The 15,725-nt window shown below is 36.1% G+C and overlaps 1 protein-coding gene across 1 annotated transcript in view; it reads left to right on the forward strand.

Moving 5' to 3' along the window:
* TNNI3K (TNNI3 interacting kinase) overlaps positions 1 to 15,725 on the forward strand; it is a 306,041-nt gene that overhangs the window by 127,111 nt on the left and 163,205 nt on the right. The window contains exon 21 of the mRNA XM_060023829.1: positions 465 to 569. Coding sequence (XP_059879812.1) covers positions 465 to 569 — 105 coding nt within the window. The remainder of the gene's footprint in view (positions 1 to 464; positions 570 to 15,725) is intronic.

Consider the following 15,725-nt stretch of genomic DNA (forward strand, 5'->3'; position numbering starts at 1 on the left):
ATACCAGTAAAGCAGATATGTCTAAGATCAGAATAAAATAATTACCAGGGGTCACAGTATTTATTTTTTAAAGTTTTAAGAAAGAATAGTCTTGCACAAGTCTAATTTGAATTCACTTCCTAGACCTATGCATATGATAATTAGAATGTGGTTTTTACTCAGTGATTAGATTCCATTTTTATGTTATTACAAAGAAATTAAATATAAAATTACAAAGATTATAAAATCAAGTTGACTGTTTAAATAAGAGGGGTTGGTATCTGAATTGATCTATAATTAAGCATTATCAGATGTAGAAAAGCTATTTTTCCAAATTTGTTGAATTTTTAGCTTAATGTTCAATCAAGCAAAAACGGCTGAAATTATACAGAATAACAAATCACACACACTACTGATTCCTTTTAGAAAGGTATGGTATTGGCTTTGACCATTTCATCCTCATTAAATCTATTTTTAAATTCTAGGATTCTTGACTTGCAGTCTAAATTAATTATTGCAGTAGATGTTGCCAAAGGTATGGAGTACCTTCACAACTTGACACAGCCAATTATACACCGTGACTTAAACAGGTATTTTTTCCCCTCTAAATAATGAACTTGGAACTGTGTAACTTACTAGGAGTCTAAGACAGATTTCAGTGAAGATACATTTTAGATTTATTGCAGAACACAGTTTTCTACTCTGTGGGTAAGGGGACAGGCTACCATAAGCCTAGGGGATAGGAAGGTTTGTCATTGTCTTTTACAGAAATAGAAAGCTGTATAACTGCCTCTCAGGGACCTTTCAAATCTGTGAAAAATATGCAGAAAGACTATGACATCTGTAAGATTCACCAGCTAGCTAGTTCTCAGGCCAGTAAAGTCAGATCAAGGATTGAGATCAATGACCATTATAGAATGTCATGTCTCATACAAAGTCAGGTATTATAGTAGGACCTGTTATAAAATTATCTGAAATGCTACTTTTGTGCTAACATTTTGTTATTTTTTTCTTATAATTATAAACTCAGCCAAAACACAGCAGCTCATTTACCTAGTTATCATGTGAAGATGTTTTCATGTGGAATGGAGACTTGAAACGAATATAGAACTAGAATGTTTTGGTGGTGGAACCGCAAGGTTTTCTTTTTTTTTTTAAATAGTGAATGCTTTCTCTAAGAGAAGTCTTAGAAAAAGGCTGATACACAAAAGGAGCAGCTTTAGTTGAAGGCAGAGTATATGGTGCAAAATTCTGTTCATTTACCACTTCCCACTGCCAAAGAGGGAGATCCTTGAGCCATCTCTCTGGAATCTCAAAGGTGCTAAGGAGAATATCTGGAAAACCACCAATCTGATAAACCACTGGTTTATGAAACAAGCTGGATTATTCAAAATCAGTAACTTTCATTTCATGGTTGCCAGTAAGTCAAGTAGATCCCATATATGATCCTTTATACAAAGCCCACAGTTCTAAAACTGCTCAATATTCATTAATTACTCCAGTCATTTGTTCAGTAGCTATTTGGGTATCTGCTATGTTCAAAGCCTTTATACTTAGCACAGTAGAGCCAAGTGAAACTTCCATAGACTCCATTCTCAAGGAGCTTTACTACTCTAGTAGAGGAGAAAAATACCTAAATATGCTCTAGGTATAAAAATAACAAGTTCTCTTAAGGAAATAGTGAAATATTTTCTATAAAATTTCAGAAAGAAGAATATTAATTACTTCTGAGAAATTTAGAACAACTTTATGGAATAGGTGACCTTCGGGCTTGACCATAAAGGATGGTTAGAATTTGGAAGAATATCCTAGGCTTAGGGAAGACATGAAAAAATAAAAAAAGAGATTAGAAAGTTAAAACCATGTATAGGAGCACTGAATAGTTTCACTTCAGTAGATGAAATGTATAAATGTAGGTAGTGTATTTAATGTGTGAAGAGGACTCTTGGGAAAGAAAAATAAACTGAAACAAGAGCACAGAAATTAGTGAATGCTAGAGTAAGGTAGTTTAGACTTTGTTCTGTAAGCAAGAAAGAGGCACTGAGGATGTTAGAGCAAGGAGTCACAAATTTGGGACTGTAGTATGGAAAGATTAATTCAGCGTCTTTATAATAGATCAACTTGAAGGGAAACTAGTGAAGCAGTTGTTGCAGTGATCTAGATAAGTAATGAAAAGCAGAAGTTCACTAATGGCAGAGCAAATGAAAGGAAGAGACAGATAGGAGAGATAAAATAAATTAGATATGAAGAGTGGTTGAATCTTAGATATCGGAAGTAAACATATATAGGACTCAATCTATTTATAGTTGTTTACTAGTTTTCAACAAAAAGTTATTTCTTCCCTGTTATTTTCTTTACCTCTCTTTTAAAAATATTTATGTTAATAAACATATTTTTTCTTTGGGTTTCAGTAACAATGTTCAGGAAACAGATTTAGGTGATAAATTAGCATAATTCCAACTGGTGATTTGTGAGTTTTAGGAGTATTGTTTCGTTATCCCAACCATCTTTGCATGTGTCATTGAAACAAATATGCTCACTGAAAGTTTTCTCTTGCTGCAACGCTTCACTTGTGGGGCAACTGAAAGTGTGTTCTGTTGCCCTGTGAGTAAGTGTAAGTTGTTGTCACCAGGTTATAAAGCAGGACCAAAAATATAAATGTTGTTGATTAAAAGTGAAAATAGAACATGTATTATGTAACAGATATAAGTTTATATTTACCATTTTTTCTGTCTCTAATCTAACCTAAATACTTAAATTGTGCCAAAAAGTCTTCAAGTCTTATGAAACACTATTTCATGGGTGCCTTCAATATAATAGAGTACCAAATTCTTGCATTTATTATTTGTGGACTATTTTCTACTGCTCTTTAATCTGGTAGCAATAAAACATTTTTTCAGTTTAATGCAAATGTAGCATGTGTACTGCCCAAAAGAGTCTAAGTCCTTCTCCTCAGGGTTTATTACTACAATCTGGTTAGGGACATAAAACATATGCCCAGGAAGCAAATTAATTGCCATTTAAGGTGGAAAATGATTAAGGGCCAAAATGATTAATCAGCAATTTTCAAAGGATTTTGAGTAAATTAAAGATCAAAGTAGAATGGAAAGCTTCCTGGAGGATGTAGAGCTAAAACTAGACTTTGAAGGATAGGCATGTATCTTTCCTCAGTCTTTTCATAGCATACTAATCCTTGTATTTGCACAATGCTTACAAAGTCCCTCCCATTGAAAGAGGTAGAGGGAAAGATGTACGTCATAGAGTGAGGAACTCAGGCATTACATTTGTATTGAAATGACCTGTTTCCATGTTTCTCTCCCCAACTTTTCTGGGCAGGTCAGGGCCTCAGGAACAGCAATCCTGCACTCTTCATCTCAGATTTCCAAAACTAAACATAGTGTCTCACACAGAGGTGTTCAGTCAATGCATTTTTAACTGAACCAAATTCTTGAGGCATTTCGATGAATGTCATTTCAGAAAGCAATGGCCTAGTTGGTACAAGTATGACTCCTTGTAGATAGAGTCTGACTAACTTGCCCAATACCTTTTATAGTTCTAAAAGAAAGAAGTTGTTTGAGCTTACAGATCAGCCCACAGAGAGGGGACACTTCTATCTTTGGTTTTGTGTTTGTTAATTTATTTGAGAGAAAGGAAAACACTTTGCCTTTTCCCTTATAAGTTTCTTACCATATAAATCAAGGAATGCTTAAGGAAGTGGTTCTTTCCAATGATGATGATGAGAATTTATTCAGTGCTTACAATGTGAAAGACCTCTGCTAAGCCCTTGTTATGTATGCACTCATTTAATTTCACAGCAATCCTATAATACAGTTATTATTATGTCCATTTTACTGTAAGGAAACTGACTAAAGATATTAAGCCCACAGCCACATGCTTATAGCTATATTATGCTGACGCAACCACAACAGCAAAACCAAGTCAGTACAGAGAGATAGGAGGAGGCTGGGTGATATTGGATGAGCATCAGCCACATTGATCAACCTTGCTCTTTGTACTTCAGTCCTATAGGCGCAATTCCTGTGACCCAAACCATTTCTCATACCATCTCCTTGTGCTTCTGTGTTTCTGCTTTATTTCTTCTTCTACACCCCATGTTCTGCTAGTATGGAGCAGAAGTTGCATATGAGGCATACGGATATGTCTTCTTTGGCCCATAATGTTTAAATATTTTTAAATGTGTAGCTTTAGGCAGGAAGGTACTTTTCAATTTGTCATAGACCCACCACCTACCAACTTAACCAGTTTATACCTTGTCCAATTTATATGCTCATTTTGTCGCATTGGAGCTTACAAAACATGGTTTACAGCTAAACATTTTAATGTTTTTTACTTAATACTAGCAGCTATCTTTGTTTTCTTGGTAAAGTCCATTTTCCAAATTTTTTGATGTTGAAACCAAACATCACTGCAAACATCAAAGAAATGGTCTTTTCTGTATTTAAGTAAATAATATAACACTGTAATCAATGAAACAGTGATGTTTCCAACAGAGTGGCCATGGCACTCCCAAGAGAGATATATACGAAAGCATCCTGTAAAGTGTGAAGCACTATAGAAATGCCAGTTGTTATTGTGATTAATCCCTCACTTGTTCCTTTATAGGTCAAGAATGTGGATGGAAAAACACTCCACAGTATTCTCATCCATACAGATATTTATTTTTATATAACACAACTAATTAATTGGGGGTCTACGTCTAGATCTGAGGGCTATTTTTGAGTGTCAGCTTATTCGAGTGACTATAAAGGAAAATAATTAGTGATAATTTAAAAACAGCCAACTTGCTGATGACAAATGACAGATAATTTTAAATGACAATGCTAGTAAAGGCTAAAAGAATTTTAATTTTGAAGGTGGATTTAACTAAGTTAGTGAAGATTTCAGAAGGTATTAAAGAAAAAATTGATTAAAATTTTTAATAATTCTTTTAAGTTGATGTATGTGTTTGCCTTTCAGTTGAATACAAAATATAAAAACCCTGCATTTTTTTAAAAAACAGCAATCAAGTACAAATTAACAAATTATTAATTGTTTTTCTGTTACCTATTAGGTACAATTGTATTCCTTGATTCACATAGATTACAGAGTTCGCTCTCAGCTATTCCTTTCACTTGTGACTTTTCTAATAAGTGATTATACAGAAGGAATTTAGCATTCACTGGCAAATACCATCTTGCAAAGAATTCTGAGTACTTGAATGCAGGCCAATTAATTGATTACATTGCAATATTTATGGTAAGTCTGAAAAGAGAACCCTTGAAACTCATGAAATTCTTCACAACTCTACTTTTGTAAATCTCTAGTATAAAACCAGTCACAAGTGGCATTTTTAATTTTGTCTTTTTTTTCACTTATTTCCACTTTAAAATTAAGTGAATTAATTAATTAATATAAAATATTTGAATGGTTGATGTGAGCCAGAGTCTATGCTATGCCTGGAGGCACAGCTGAGGATGACAGACCCATAGCCCCTCTCCAGCAGAGCTTAGAGCCTAAGTATTATTTCCCAGTCATAAGAATCACCTGGGGGCCCTCATTTAAAAATCAAAAACTCCTTCCTAAAAGGCACAGATTGAGAATGTCCTAAATTGGACCTGAGAATCTATATTTTTAAACAAGATTACCAGCCAATTCTTATAATCAAGCAAGGAGAGAAAACATTGTTCTAGTTGGAGTGGTTCTCACATTTGGCTACACATTAGAATCTCTAGGAAAACTTTAAGAAAACCCTGATGCTACTTAAATCAGAATCTCAGAGTTGGGGCCCAGGTGTCATATTTTTAGAGAGCAATACAGGTGATTCCAATATACAGGCAGCATTGAGAACTACCTTCTAGTCTAATACCAATTACTCCTCTTAACCATTTGCTATACAATCTCATCCTTCTCTTCTTCCAGGGTGGAGTGGGAATATTGGGAAATCAAGTCACAATGTAATTCCAAATGTTTTGTGAATCATTGCCCTAAATACAATATAATCATTCATTCATTCATTCAATAACTAATGCAAAAGACAGATCCACATGCTCATGATACCTATGGCACAGAGTAGGTTCCAAGATCCAGCAGTTTCCATGGGAGTTGTGCTATGTATACTAAAGCATTCTTGAGCACCTAATTTATAATTCATACTTAATATTAGAAAAGTTCCCAGGAGTGTAGAATCTTCATAAGCAGCCAAACAGAAGTAAAAGTTTCAATATTAGACAACTGAAGTGCACACAGTTCATACGAGTATTCAAGGCTATAAAACCCTGGAAGAATATAGACCTATGTATAGTAAATCAATACACACATATATAGAGAAAGACTCACATAAATGTATATGTGAATATTATACATCAATGCACATATAAGCATGCACATTTTCATGTTTTTGTAATGCTTCCATTCTTTCTCATCTGCAGTTCTGAAGAAATTAAGCCCTATGGAAAAGGATTTGAGAGATATTTTTCTCAATTCTCCCAAGGATGAGACCTAGCTGTTACCATTTGGGATTCATAGAGAAGTTAGTTAATTACATACAAGGGATGCCTTGGGGCTTAGGGCCTGAGGGCTTAAGGGGTGCCTAATTATGAAATGTCTATATCCAAAATTGTAAGATGACTTCAGATTTTCAAAATTAAAAAAAAAAAATTTAAGTAATCAGTTTCAATCTGTGTCAATTTCATTACTATTATGAGTAATGAGCGGAAAAAAAAACTAAGCTATACAGCTTTCCAAGATGAAATTTGGATTTGTTTGGCTAAGGTATCTGCTGCAATAACAGACCTCAAAATGTATAATGTTTCAAAAACAATAGAAGTTTGTGTCTTGATTTTGTGAATTAACAGGTTGTTGTGGTGGTCCCTTACCCATGAAGTTGTTCAAGACCCATTTTCAGCACGTTGCATCTAGGGTCTCCTTGAGGATCATCTCTATTCAAGTGAGCATAAATGGGACAAGAATATGTGAGACGTGCATGAAATGCTTTGTGGGCCAGGTATCAGAGTGGCATATGTCACTTTCAGTCACATCTCATTGGCTAGAGCTCAAATGGCCATGACTGACTGCAAGGAGTACTGGGAAATGTAGTCCAGCTGTGTGCCCAGAAGAGGAAATGAGTTTTGATAGGCAGCCAGCAGTCTGGGTTACATTCACCTTATTTGCACTAGTGACAACAGGTACTAGGGTTTGGGTAGAAGGGTGATCTAGATTTGCCTGAATTACTTGCACAAACAATGTCAACTGCATACTAAATATTTTTAGTTTATAAACACATTTTCACAATGTATAAACTAATACCACTAATTGGGAGATGTGGTGAAAGCTACTCAGTAAAGCATATTATATATAAGTTAATTTTGAAATAATTCTCATTCACTTTTTTTTTGTTACATTAAAAACATGAGAATAGCTTTGGGAATGTGGGGACATGTGTCCCTGAACCTAAACATGGTTCAAGAGTAAAAAACATGTACTGTAATAAGATGTAATAGTATGAAATAGGCTACATAAATTCAAAAACATCTCACAGTTCCATTTGCTCTAGGTCAATGAAAACACACATTTTTCTTTAAAAGTGAAAATTAAAACACAGACTCTGATCACTCTACTCATAGAACCTTATTATACCATATCCATCTGAAAGGGCTCCTCAGACATTTAATTCTACAAATGAATCCTATTTGCAAGGCTTCCCTGGTGGCGCAGTGGTTAAGAATCTGCCTGCCAATGCAGGGGACACGTTCGAGTCCTGGTCTGGGAAGATCCCACATGCCGCGGAGCAACTAAGCCCATGCACCACAACTACTGAGCCTGTGCTCTAGAGCCCGTGAGCCACAACTACTGAGCCTGTATGCTACAACTACTGAAGCCTGCGTGCCTAGAGCCCGTGCTCCGCAACAAGAGAAACCCACGTACCGCAAGGAAGAGTAGCCCCCGCTTGCCGCAAGTAGAGAAAGCCTGTGCGCGGCAACGAAGACCCAACACAGTCAAAAATAAAATTAATTAATTTTTTAAAAATCCTATTTGCAAGCTTCACTCAGGTGTTGATATTCAGTCACATTTTCCATTCCCACGTCTGACATGATTAAAGTCAGTCTGTCTGTCCTCGGCTCCCTGAACCTCCAGATGAAGCAGACAGTTCCCTCTGACTCTCAAGTGCCTACCTGTTATTTAAATAGAAATTCACTGTCCAGCTCATCCTCCTCTTCTCTGATAGTAGATCCACCTCTGCCCTCTAACCTGATTCCCACAGTTCCCAGAGGGCCAGATGTGTCCCAAACATTCTCAGCACATTTCAATTTGGTTCCTCATCCTGAGCCAAAATAGCAGTCCCCCCTCCTTACTCTATCCTATAAGGTCCCTTAGTCCTGAGTTGTGCTTTCTTTGTACTCCTGTGGAAATAGCTAAAGTTTCCTCCCAGGCCCAGTTAAAACATTCTTCCTCTCTCAGCTGCCTCCATTAGAATGTCTGGTTTAATTTTGGCTGCATCCACCAATTCTAAAAATAGTGCTCGTACTTAACACCTCATTAAGTAAATTCCCTTAGACACATACTCCCTTTAAATTAAAACAGGTATATTTAAATCAGAGGAAAAGCTCCTTCATTCTGCCCACACTATCATACTGCTAACACAGACCTAGTCAAACCTGCCATCTTTCGCTGAAACTTCCATCAGAATCTTTGCCTCAATCCTCCCAGTTAGACACATCCCTGAATCTCACATCTTAGAGGTGGACTCTTAGCCACCCTCTGCCATTTGACACCATACACAAGATTATGTGTGTGTACAAAATAAATGTATCTGTGTGTAAAGAGAACATAGAAAGTCAGGGTTTGGCCAAAAACAGGAATTCTGTGATACCAAAATTCACTTTTGATTTGACATAAAAATGCTACTAGTCTGCACTGGAACCCGGCCTTAGACTTTCTTACACCCATGCTTTTTGTGGTGAAGTGGTTCAGTCTGCTGCCTCTTTTCTTCAGTACAACATGGCCATACCCTGGGAATTCCCAAAGCCAGAGACTGGAGTACTTTCCCTGTGGCAGGGTTACCTTCTGTCACCCCAGGGTGGAGCTTGGAGGAGAAGGGATGCACCTTTCGACCTGCCAAAACCTTTCCAGTGCTTCCCTATGACTGGCAGTGAACTTGCTGGCCTGCAATTTTCTAGTGTTGCTGGTTCCTCACATTGCCATTTTCCATCCTTTGGGGATATGGCCTGTATAGAGTCAGCTTTTGAAAATGTCAACAAAGGCTTTTCTCTGTTCGGCCTTGTTCTCTGCTCTCATTTCTTGGGAGGCACTGAGAGTGCCCCTCTTGGCACCATGTCAATTTCCTAAGCAGCCAACCTTTCCGTAATGATATTAATGCCACCTTGTGGTTATCTGTGCATTTCTCAGTTCATCATTTTCAATCTTTGCTTGCTGAGATTCATTTATGTTGTTGTGTTCTTCAGATCCTGGAGTTTATAATAGAGAGCAGCCTGACTCGGAGTCCAGAGCCAGAATTGCTAGCTAATAAATGAGGAACAATCTTAATAGGTAGATATTTTTCCACTGATTGAATTTCAATAGCTCTACCTTTAATGTGGCCTAGAAAAAGAGATGCAGAAAATTATAAATTTTCTTGCCTTGCTTAATATTTTCTGTCTCAAAATCCTCCTTGTCAGCCTTGTGAGGAAGCAACTCTTCCAACAATGTTAGTCTTCTTTTGACTTGCAGCATGAACAGTTCTGGGAATCTGTGTTGGTGTGGGTTACCACCCTATTCGAAGGCCACAGGGTGAACCAACTGAGATTGCAGGCTACGGAACCAGACCATGCGAGTTCAAATACCAGCTGTGTTACAGCTTACCTTGGGCCATTTGTTTAAATACCAGTTTCCTAATTTGCAAGATGGCAATAATAATACTTACCTTATTGGGTTTAAATGAGAAGATGCATTAGATATTATTGTCATTATTTTTCTTAAGGAATATTTTCACTACTTAATATTCTTGAATGCCCAAGTTTCTTTACTGAATGAAATATTTCTAAGGACCTGTCTCCCCTTTTGATTGTAGTATCACAAACTTTGTTTATAATATCTCAGATGGCTAGTTTCTTCTTGCCATGAAGATGTAAGAGCTAACTGGATTGTTTGACTGAAGAGCTCATATATATTTTTATATATATATATATATATATATAAAAAGATGGGCCAGGGAATTCTAATCCTGTATTACTTTCTTCACTGAGACCTCTCCATCCCATCATGGTTCAAACTTGCAACAGGGATTCAGTTTGACACTCCCATTGGGTTGATGCAGATCTAGAACAGAATTTGAATAAAAACATAGCTGAGGGTTGACAGGGTTATTTGATTATTCAAGATCCTTCTCAGTGATTGTTCTTCCTAAGGCTCATTCACAAAACTTAAGCATACAATTTAAACATCTGCCATTCAATCATTCAACAGTCATTTGTTGGGAACACAATGGCAGAGAAGGGGAAGCATCATCAAAGGCACATAGCAGAGTTCATGCCAGGAAAAAATGTCAAGTAGGAGAAGCCCTAGTTTTGCAGAGGATGTATGGAGCATCTATGTAGTTAGGCATCTTTCCTTCCCTATGCCCAGTTAGCTCACCAGGCTACTCAACTGGGATATTGTCCTTCTCACTCTAAGGAGCAGGGATGTTTTCAAAGTTAACACTGAGAAGGTTGCCCCCTGCTCTTCTTTCAATAGTCAAAGAAAAGAAAGAATTCATCCCTTCACACCCTCTTGATTCCCAAAAGACAGTCATTTTTTCTCATTTCTATTTCTGTTCTCATGTGTCACTGTTGTGATGTCACTTGACTTCTTTCTGCCTCAGATTCCTCATTTGCAAATGGAGATAATGGTGTCTATGTCTACCTTCACAGAGATATCCTTGCAGTTAATAGGGGGTGTCAGGGCAAAATTACATGGAGCATGTTAGAGAAAGACTCTGCAAGAGAAATCAGTATATCATTTTTATTAATCACATGGAACTGAGTTGCCAGAAAGTCTCAGAATAAGGTTCATTTTGCATCCAACTGCTGGATCTCTACTATTTGTAGAGTAATCTGGATTATCTTCCTCCCACTGAGGGTGAAAGGTGTTGTGGTTATTAAATGGTATGGGAGACAACACACTTCTTTTCTGAAAGGCTATTACCTTGACCAGCATGGAGAAAAGAGCATGTGAGCCTCACAGAATGATTAGAACTCTTTAATCCTAAAGTGATGGTCTTTGTATCAATTACATTTTAAGCCTTGTATGTGAAGAACGTATTCTTAGTCACTAAATCCTCTTTTAATGGCTTTAACAACCTGCAGAAAGTTAGTGAAAAGCATGCCTGGTGCCACAGATGAAACAGTGTTAGAGCATTGATGATGTCTGTCTTCTTTTCTTTGGGGAGGGAAATCCCCTTCTAAATTCTTAAAATAGCAGTTGGCTTTCATTAAATCTATTCAGAGTTAAGGGTCTGAGGATCTTGAGTGACCCCTTTCTTTGGGAACGGAGCACATTTTAATAGGCTTTTTCCTGTCTGTGGTCCCTGAAAGATTTAGCGGCTGGCAGGCCTCCTGAATTGCTGGGATTTGTAAAGGAAAGGATTGATTACATGCTTCATCTAATTCTTTCTCTTTCTTTAATTTCTTTTTTCCCATTTCATACAAAGAATGAGAAAGATATTCTGAGTTTCCTCCTATTGAGATATATGGTTGGCCTTTAGGGCAGACATTTTAGCACTGAACTTTTATTAACCTCTTCTGGATTTGACAAAGTTTCTTTATTTTTTTGCTTCCTAAATATGAGGCTAAAGAGCTTTTATTTACCAAGCCTGTTCCGCAGCATTGTAAGCAGTAGGGAGAAAAAGGTTTGGGGGGGTTTTCTTTTGTTTTATTTTGCCTTTCTGTTTTTTGTTTGTTTTGGGGTGTTTTGTTTGTTTGTTTCTTTTTTGTCTTTATCCACTGAATTGCATCTATATTCTCTATCTGAAAAGGTAAATTTAATATAGAGTTTAACACATACTATTCGTTCTGATGAAAATGCCCACCCCACGATACCTTCTTCCCTTCTTTCCCTCAGTGTCCCTTCTCGCCCCTCCTCCAGTATCACTTTTCTCCTGGCTAATTCCTATTCCTTCTTCCAGGAAGTGCTCCTAGGTGTTCCTACAGCACACCATGCTCTTACTTATCTCAGGATAGCACTCTTAAAATTGCTCATGTATTTGAATATATTCCCTGCTATACACTCAGGACAGGGGCTGTGGATTTTATTCCCAAATGCTTAGCACAGTGACTGGGCCCTAATAAAAGTTCAAGTAATATTTGTCAAATGCATGAATGAATTAATAACATTTTAAGGAATATGAGAGTATCATATATTAATGTTTCTTTGTGCCAGGCATTGAGCTCAATATTTCCGGACATTGGCTTATTAAATACTCATAACTCTGTATGATAGCTTTTTTAAAAAGATAAAGTATAGAAAGACTTAAAAACACTAAGCAAATTATCAAGGTGATACAGCTAGTAAGTGACAGACTAAGGTTATTCCCCATACTATATACTCATATAGTCCAAAACATAGAGATATATAGTCATTTAGTCCCACAAACCAGGAGCGGCTCTGACTGAACAGCTAAGCTATTTGAAAGATTGCCTTACCAAGGGAGGTGTAGTTTATAGAATTCATAACAGAAATGAGAAGGTAATTTTTACTTAATATTGAACAATTCAAGTAGCATTTAATAATATGAAAGTCATTCTTTGGCTCAATTAAGACTGCTATCCCACAGGTCACTTACCTGGTTGTTTTGTGCTGCAGATAATTATTTGCATGCTAGTCACTAAAGCTTGTCCAAAGAAACAGTGAAGACTATAAGAAAAGAAAATGTAATCAGCTTTTTGACTGCTCTGATTTTCTAATTTACACAGGTGAAAAATTAGCCAAACAAACTGGTTTTGCAATATAGATATAGCCCAAGACTATCTGATGATTCTTAAGAAAAATACAATCCCAAAATTCTAGTAATTTCTAGTCACTACTGACCATGTAGATTTGAGCCAATACCTGCTTTTTCTGAATTGATTGATTTTCCTTCTCAAAGGCAACATTTTATTTTCTAACCTGCAGCATTTCTATGCCTGACTGGAATATTTTTGCATTTGATTAATGTTTTCATTTGACTTTCAATGAGGTATCAAAACAGTTTGGCTTGTCACAGTCAAATTATTTAAATATCCTCTGAAAAGAGTATGTGGGAACTAAAATCAGATTCATGTGAACCTGAAAAACCAGTGGTGACATTTCCTGAACTTGTTATATTTTTATGTCTAAATTAATCGTTTCACAATTTTGCTTTATGTTGACACTCGACTTCTTAAATACAGTGATTATTGGATGCCTTAATGGAAAAGTTTTAATTTTTAACTGACCCAGAAGTTATTTTCTGGCAAGGATTTGTGTTCCTTTTTTAAATATTCCTTGTAATTTCAACAGCACAAATATAATATGCCATCTACTTATATTAAGATTTTTTCCCTTTTTTTTTAACACAAATACCTAAGTTATCCTTTTCACTTCTTAGTTACTTTTTACTCCTAATTGATCAGAATTATCCCAAATATGGACTCAAATATGGTCAGCGTTCTCTGTCTACATTCAGTTTATGCCATGTTAAAGAAGGCAACATTAAAGAGTACCTACCATAAGATTTCATTTACATACAATTTTAGAAAATGCAAACTAATCTCCCGTGTCAAAAAAGCAGATCAGTGGTTACGTAGGGCTGAGTTGAGAGAGGAATGAACTATATCCAAGGGGAGTGAGGAATTCTGTTGAGGTGACAGAAATGTTTTGTATCTTGATTGAGACAGTGGTTTCACAGGAGTATATGTCTCTTAAAACTCACTGAATTGTTGTCTCTAAATAGATGAGTTCTTCCTTCTAATGTGAATACAAATGAATTGTCTAATGTAAGTAGTAAATATTAAGTGAAATCCTTAAAAAGAGATAAGCAAAGTAATATGAATTGTACCTTTCTAATCATGAACAAAAGGTATGTATTTGCTCTTCTTAAAACCATAAAAAGGAGAAACAAACATTTGCCAAATAATCTCACTGAGGATATCAAAACCAATTCTAGCTAGAGAAGAAGAATCAACATAACTGGATTGGAAGAAGAAAGGTTTACTCAGATGCCGTCACTGAATAGAAATCTGTATCACACTAAGGTCAAGTGAGGTGTCTGCAAATGTTAGCGTTCAGTCAAAGGACCGTAGACATTGACAGGAAGGGAGATGAGAGAGTGTCTTTGAGACTATGCGCTTACCCTCTATTTACTCTTGCTGGTTCTGGTCTGATGCAAATGATATTCAGTACCAGAATTTACTTCTCAGCCAAATGTGAAAGTGCATATATTGAATGGCGAAGAAAAGGCCCAGAGTGTTTATATGTCATCAAAAAACTGGTGGGATGAAGACATTAGATCTCAAGAATTGCAAACTGGCAGATACAACATCTGGAAAGAAAAAAACTACCCTAATATCACTAAGTTGATTAAAAGCGACGTGCTGCTAGATATGCAGCATGAAACTGTGGATCCATGGGGATGCAGCCTGAATGGCTTTTTTCAGTTTTCAAAATGTCATTTATGAGAGAAGACATCTAAAGTATCTAATGAAAATTGATGCTGTGATTCAGGAAAGATACAATGAAAGAATTAATTTACAATCAAGATCATGGAAGTGAGATTGCATAAGCAACATAACTCATGTGCAAGAAATATAAAATCAGATTCCTTCAAAATTAGAATTGTAAAGCACTTCTATATAAGTGTGAACAAATGAAAAAGTATATGTCAAATAACTGGTCTGTGAAAAATGTTCTCATTTGCACTCTGATCTAAGGTCAGTGTAGCCCAAATTCAGAAAATTGAATTGGACAATTCAGAATTAGTTGGGACAAGGGCATGAGCAATGTGAATGTTTAAGCTTCAACAATAAACACAAGGAAGTTGTGATAAACTGAATCTTCTCTTTATGACTATAAATAACTCAGAAATGTATAGTTCAGATGGTTCTCCTTTGAGCAGTAGTTTATTTAGTTTGCTAAACTTAGCTGGATACTAAGCTCCTCTACTCATTTGCAGGGCAAGGCAGGTTTAACCACTTCAGAGAGCCATTTGTTTACTTGAAAATGTTAAAATTTCTATAAGTAAGTTACACGGTATGTATCAACTATATATATATTATTCTAATTTAGCAAATACATTTAACAAATAGTTTTTGCTACAAAAACAAACAAGCACTAAAGGAAGCTGGAATTGTCTAGTTTCAAAGTCTTACCTCTTCTGGTAAAATGTCTCAACAATTAGAGATTACAAATACCTTATTTTATGTATTTTTTATTTTTACTTCATATTTTTCAGAATATTTTAAGGAAAAGTATGTTTTTTGTCTTTTGGGGTTTTTTGGTACATAAAACCTACTATAGTGAGAACTAAGAGAATATACTCGGTGAAAGAAACCCCCCCCAAAATAAGCAAGTTAATTAATACCTTTAATTAAAATTTATATTTTGAGCTTTTGATCAATGAAGTGCTGTTAAAGTCATAAATTGGTCAAATGCTTGTATAACCAGTAAGTTTACACAACTTTATGCACAAGAAGTTTCTGCTCTGGAGGCCAACACTCAGAAGTGTGATTTGTTACGAAAAGAGGACTTTTGAGACTTCT

The sequence above is a fragment of the Delphinus delphis genome, chromosome 1 (genome assembly GCF_949987515.2).
Source record: "Delphinus delphis chromosome 1, mDelDel1.2, whole genome shotgun sequence".
Taxonomy (NCBI): domain Eukaryota; kingdom Metazoa; phylum Chordata; class Mammalia; order Artiodactyla; family Delphinidae; genus Delphinus; species Delphinus delphis.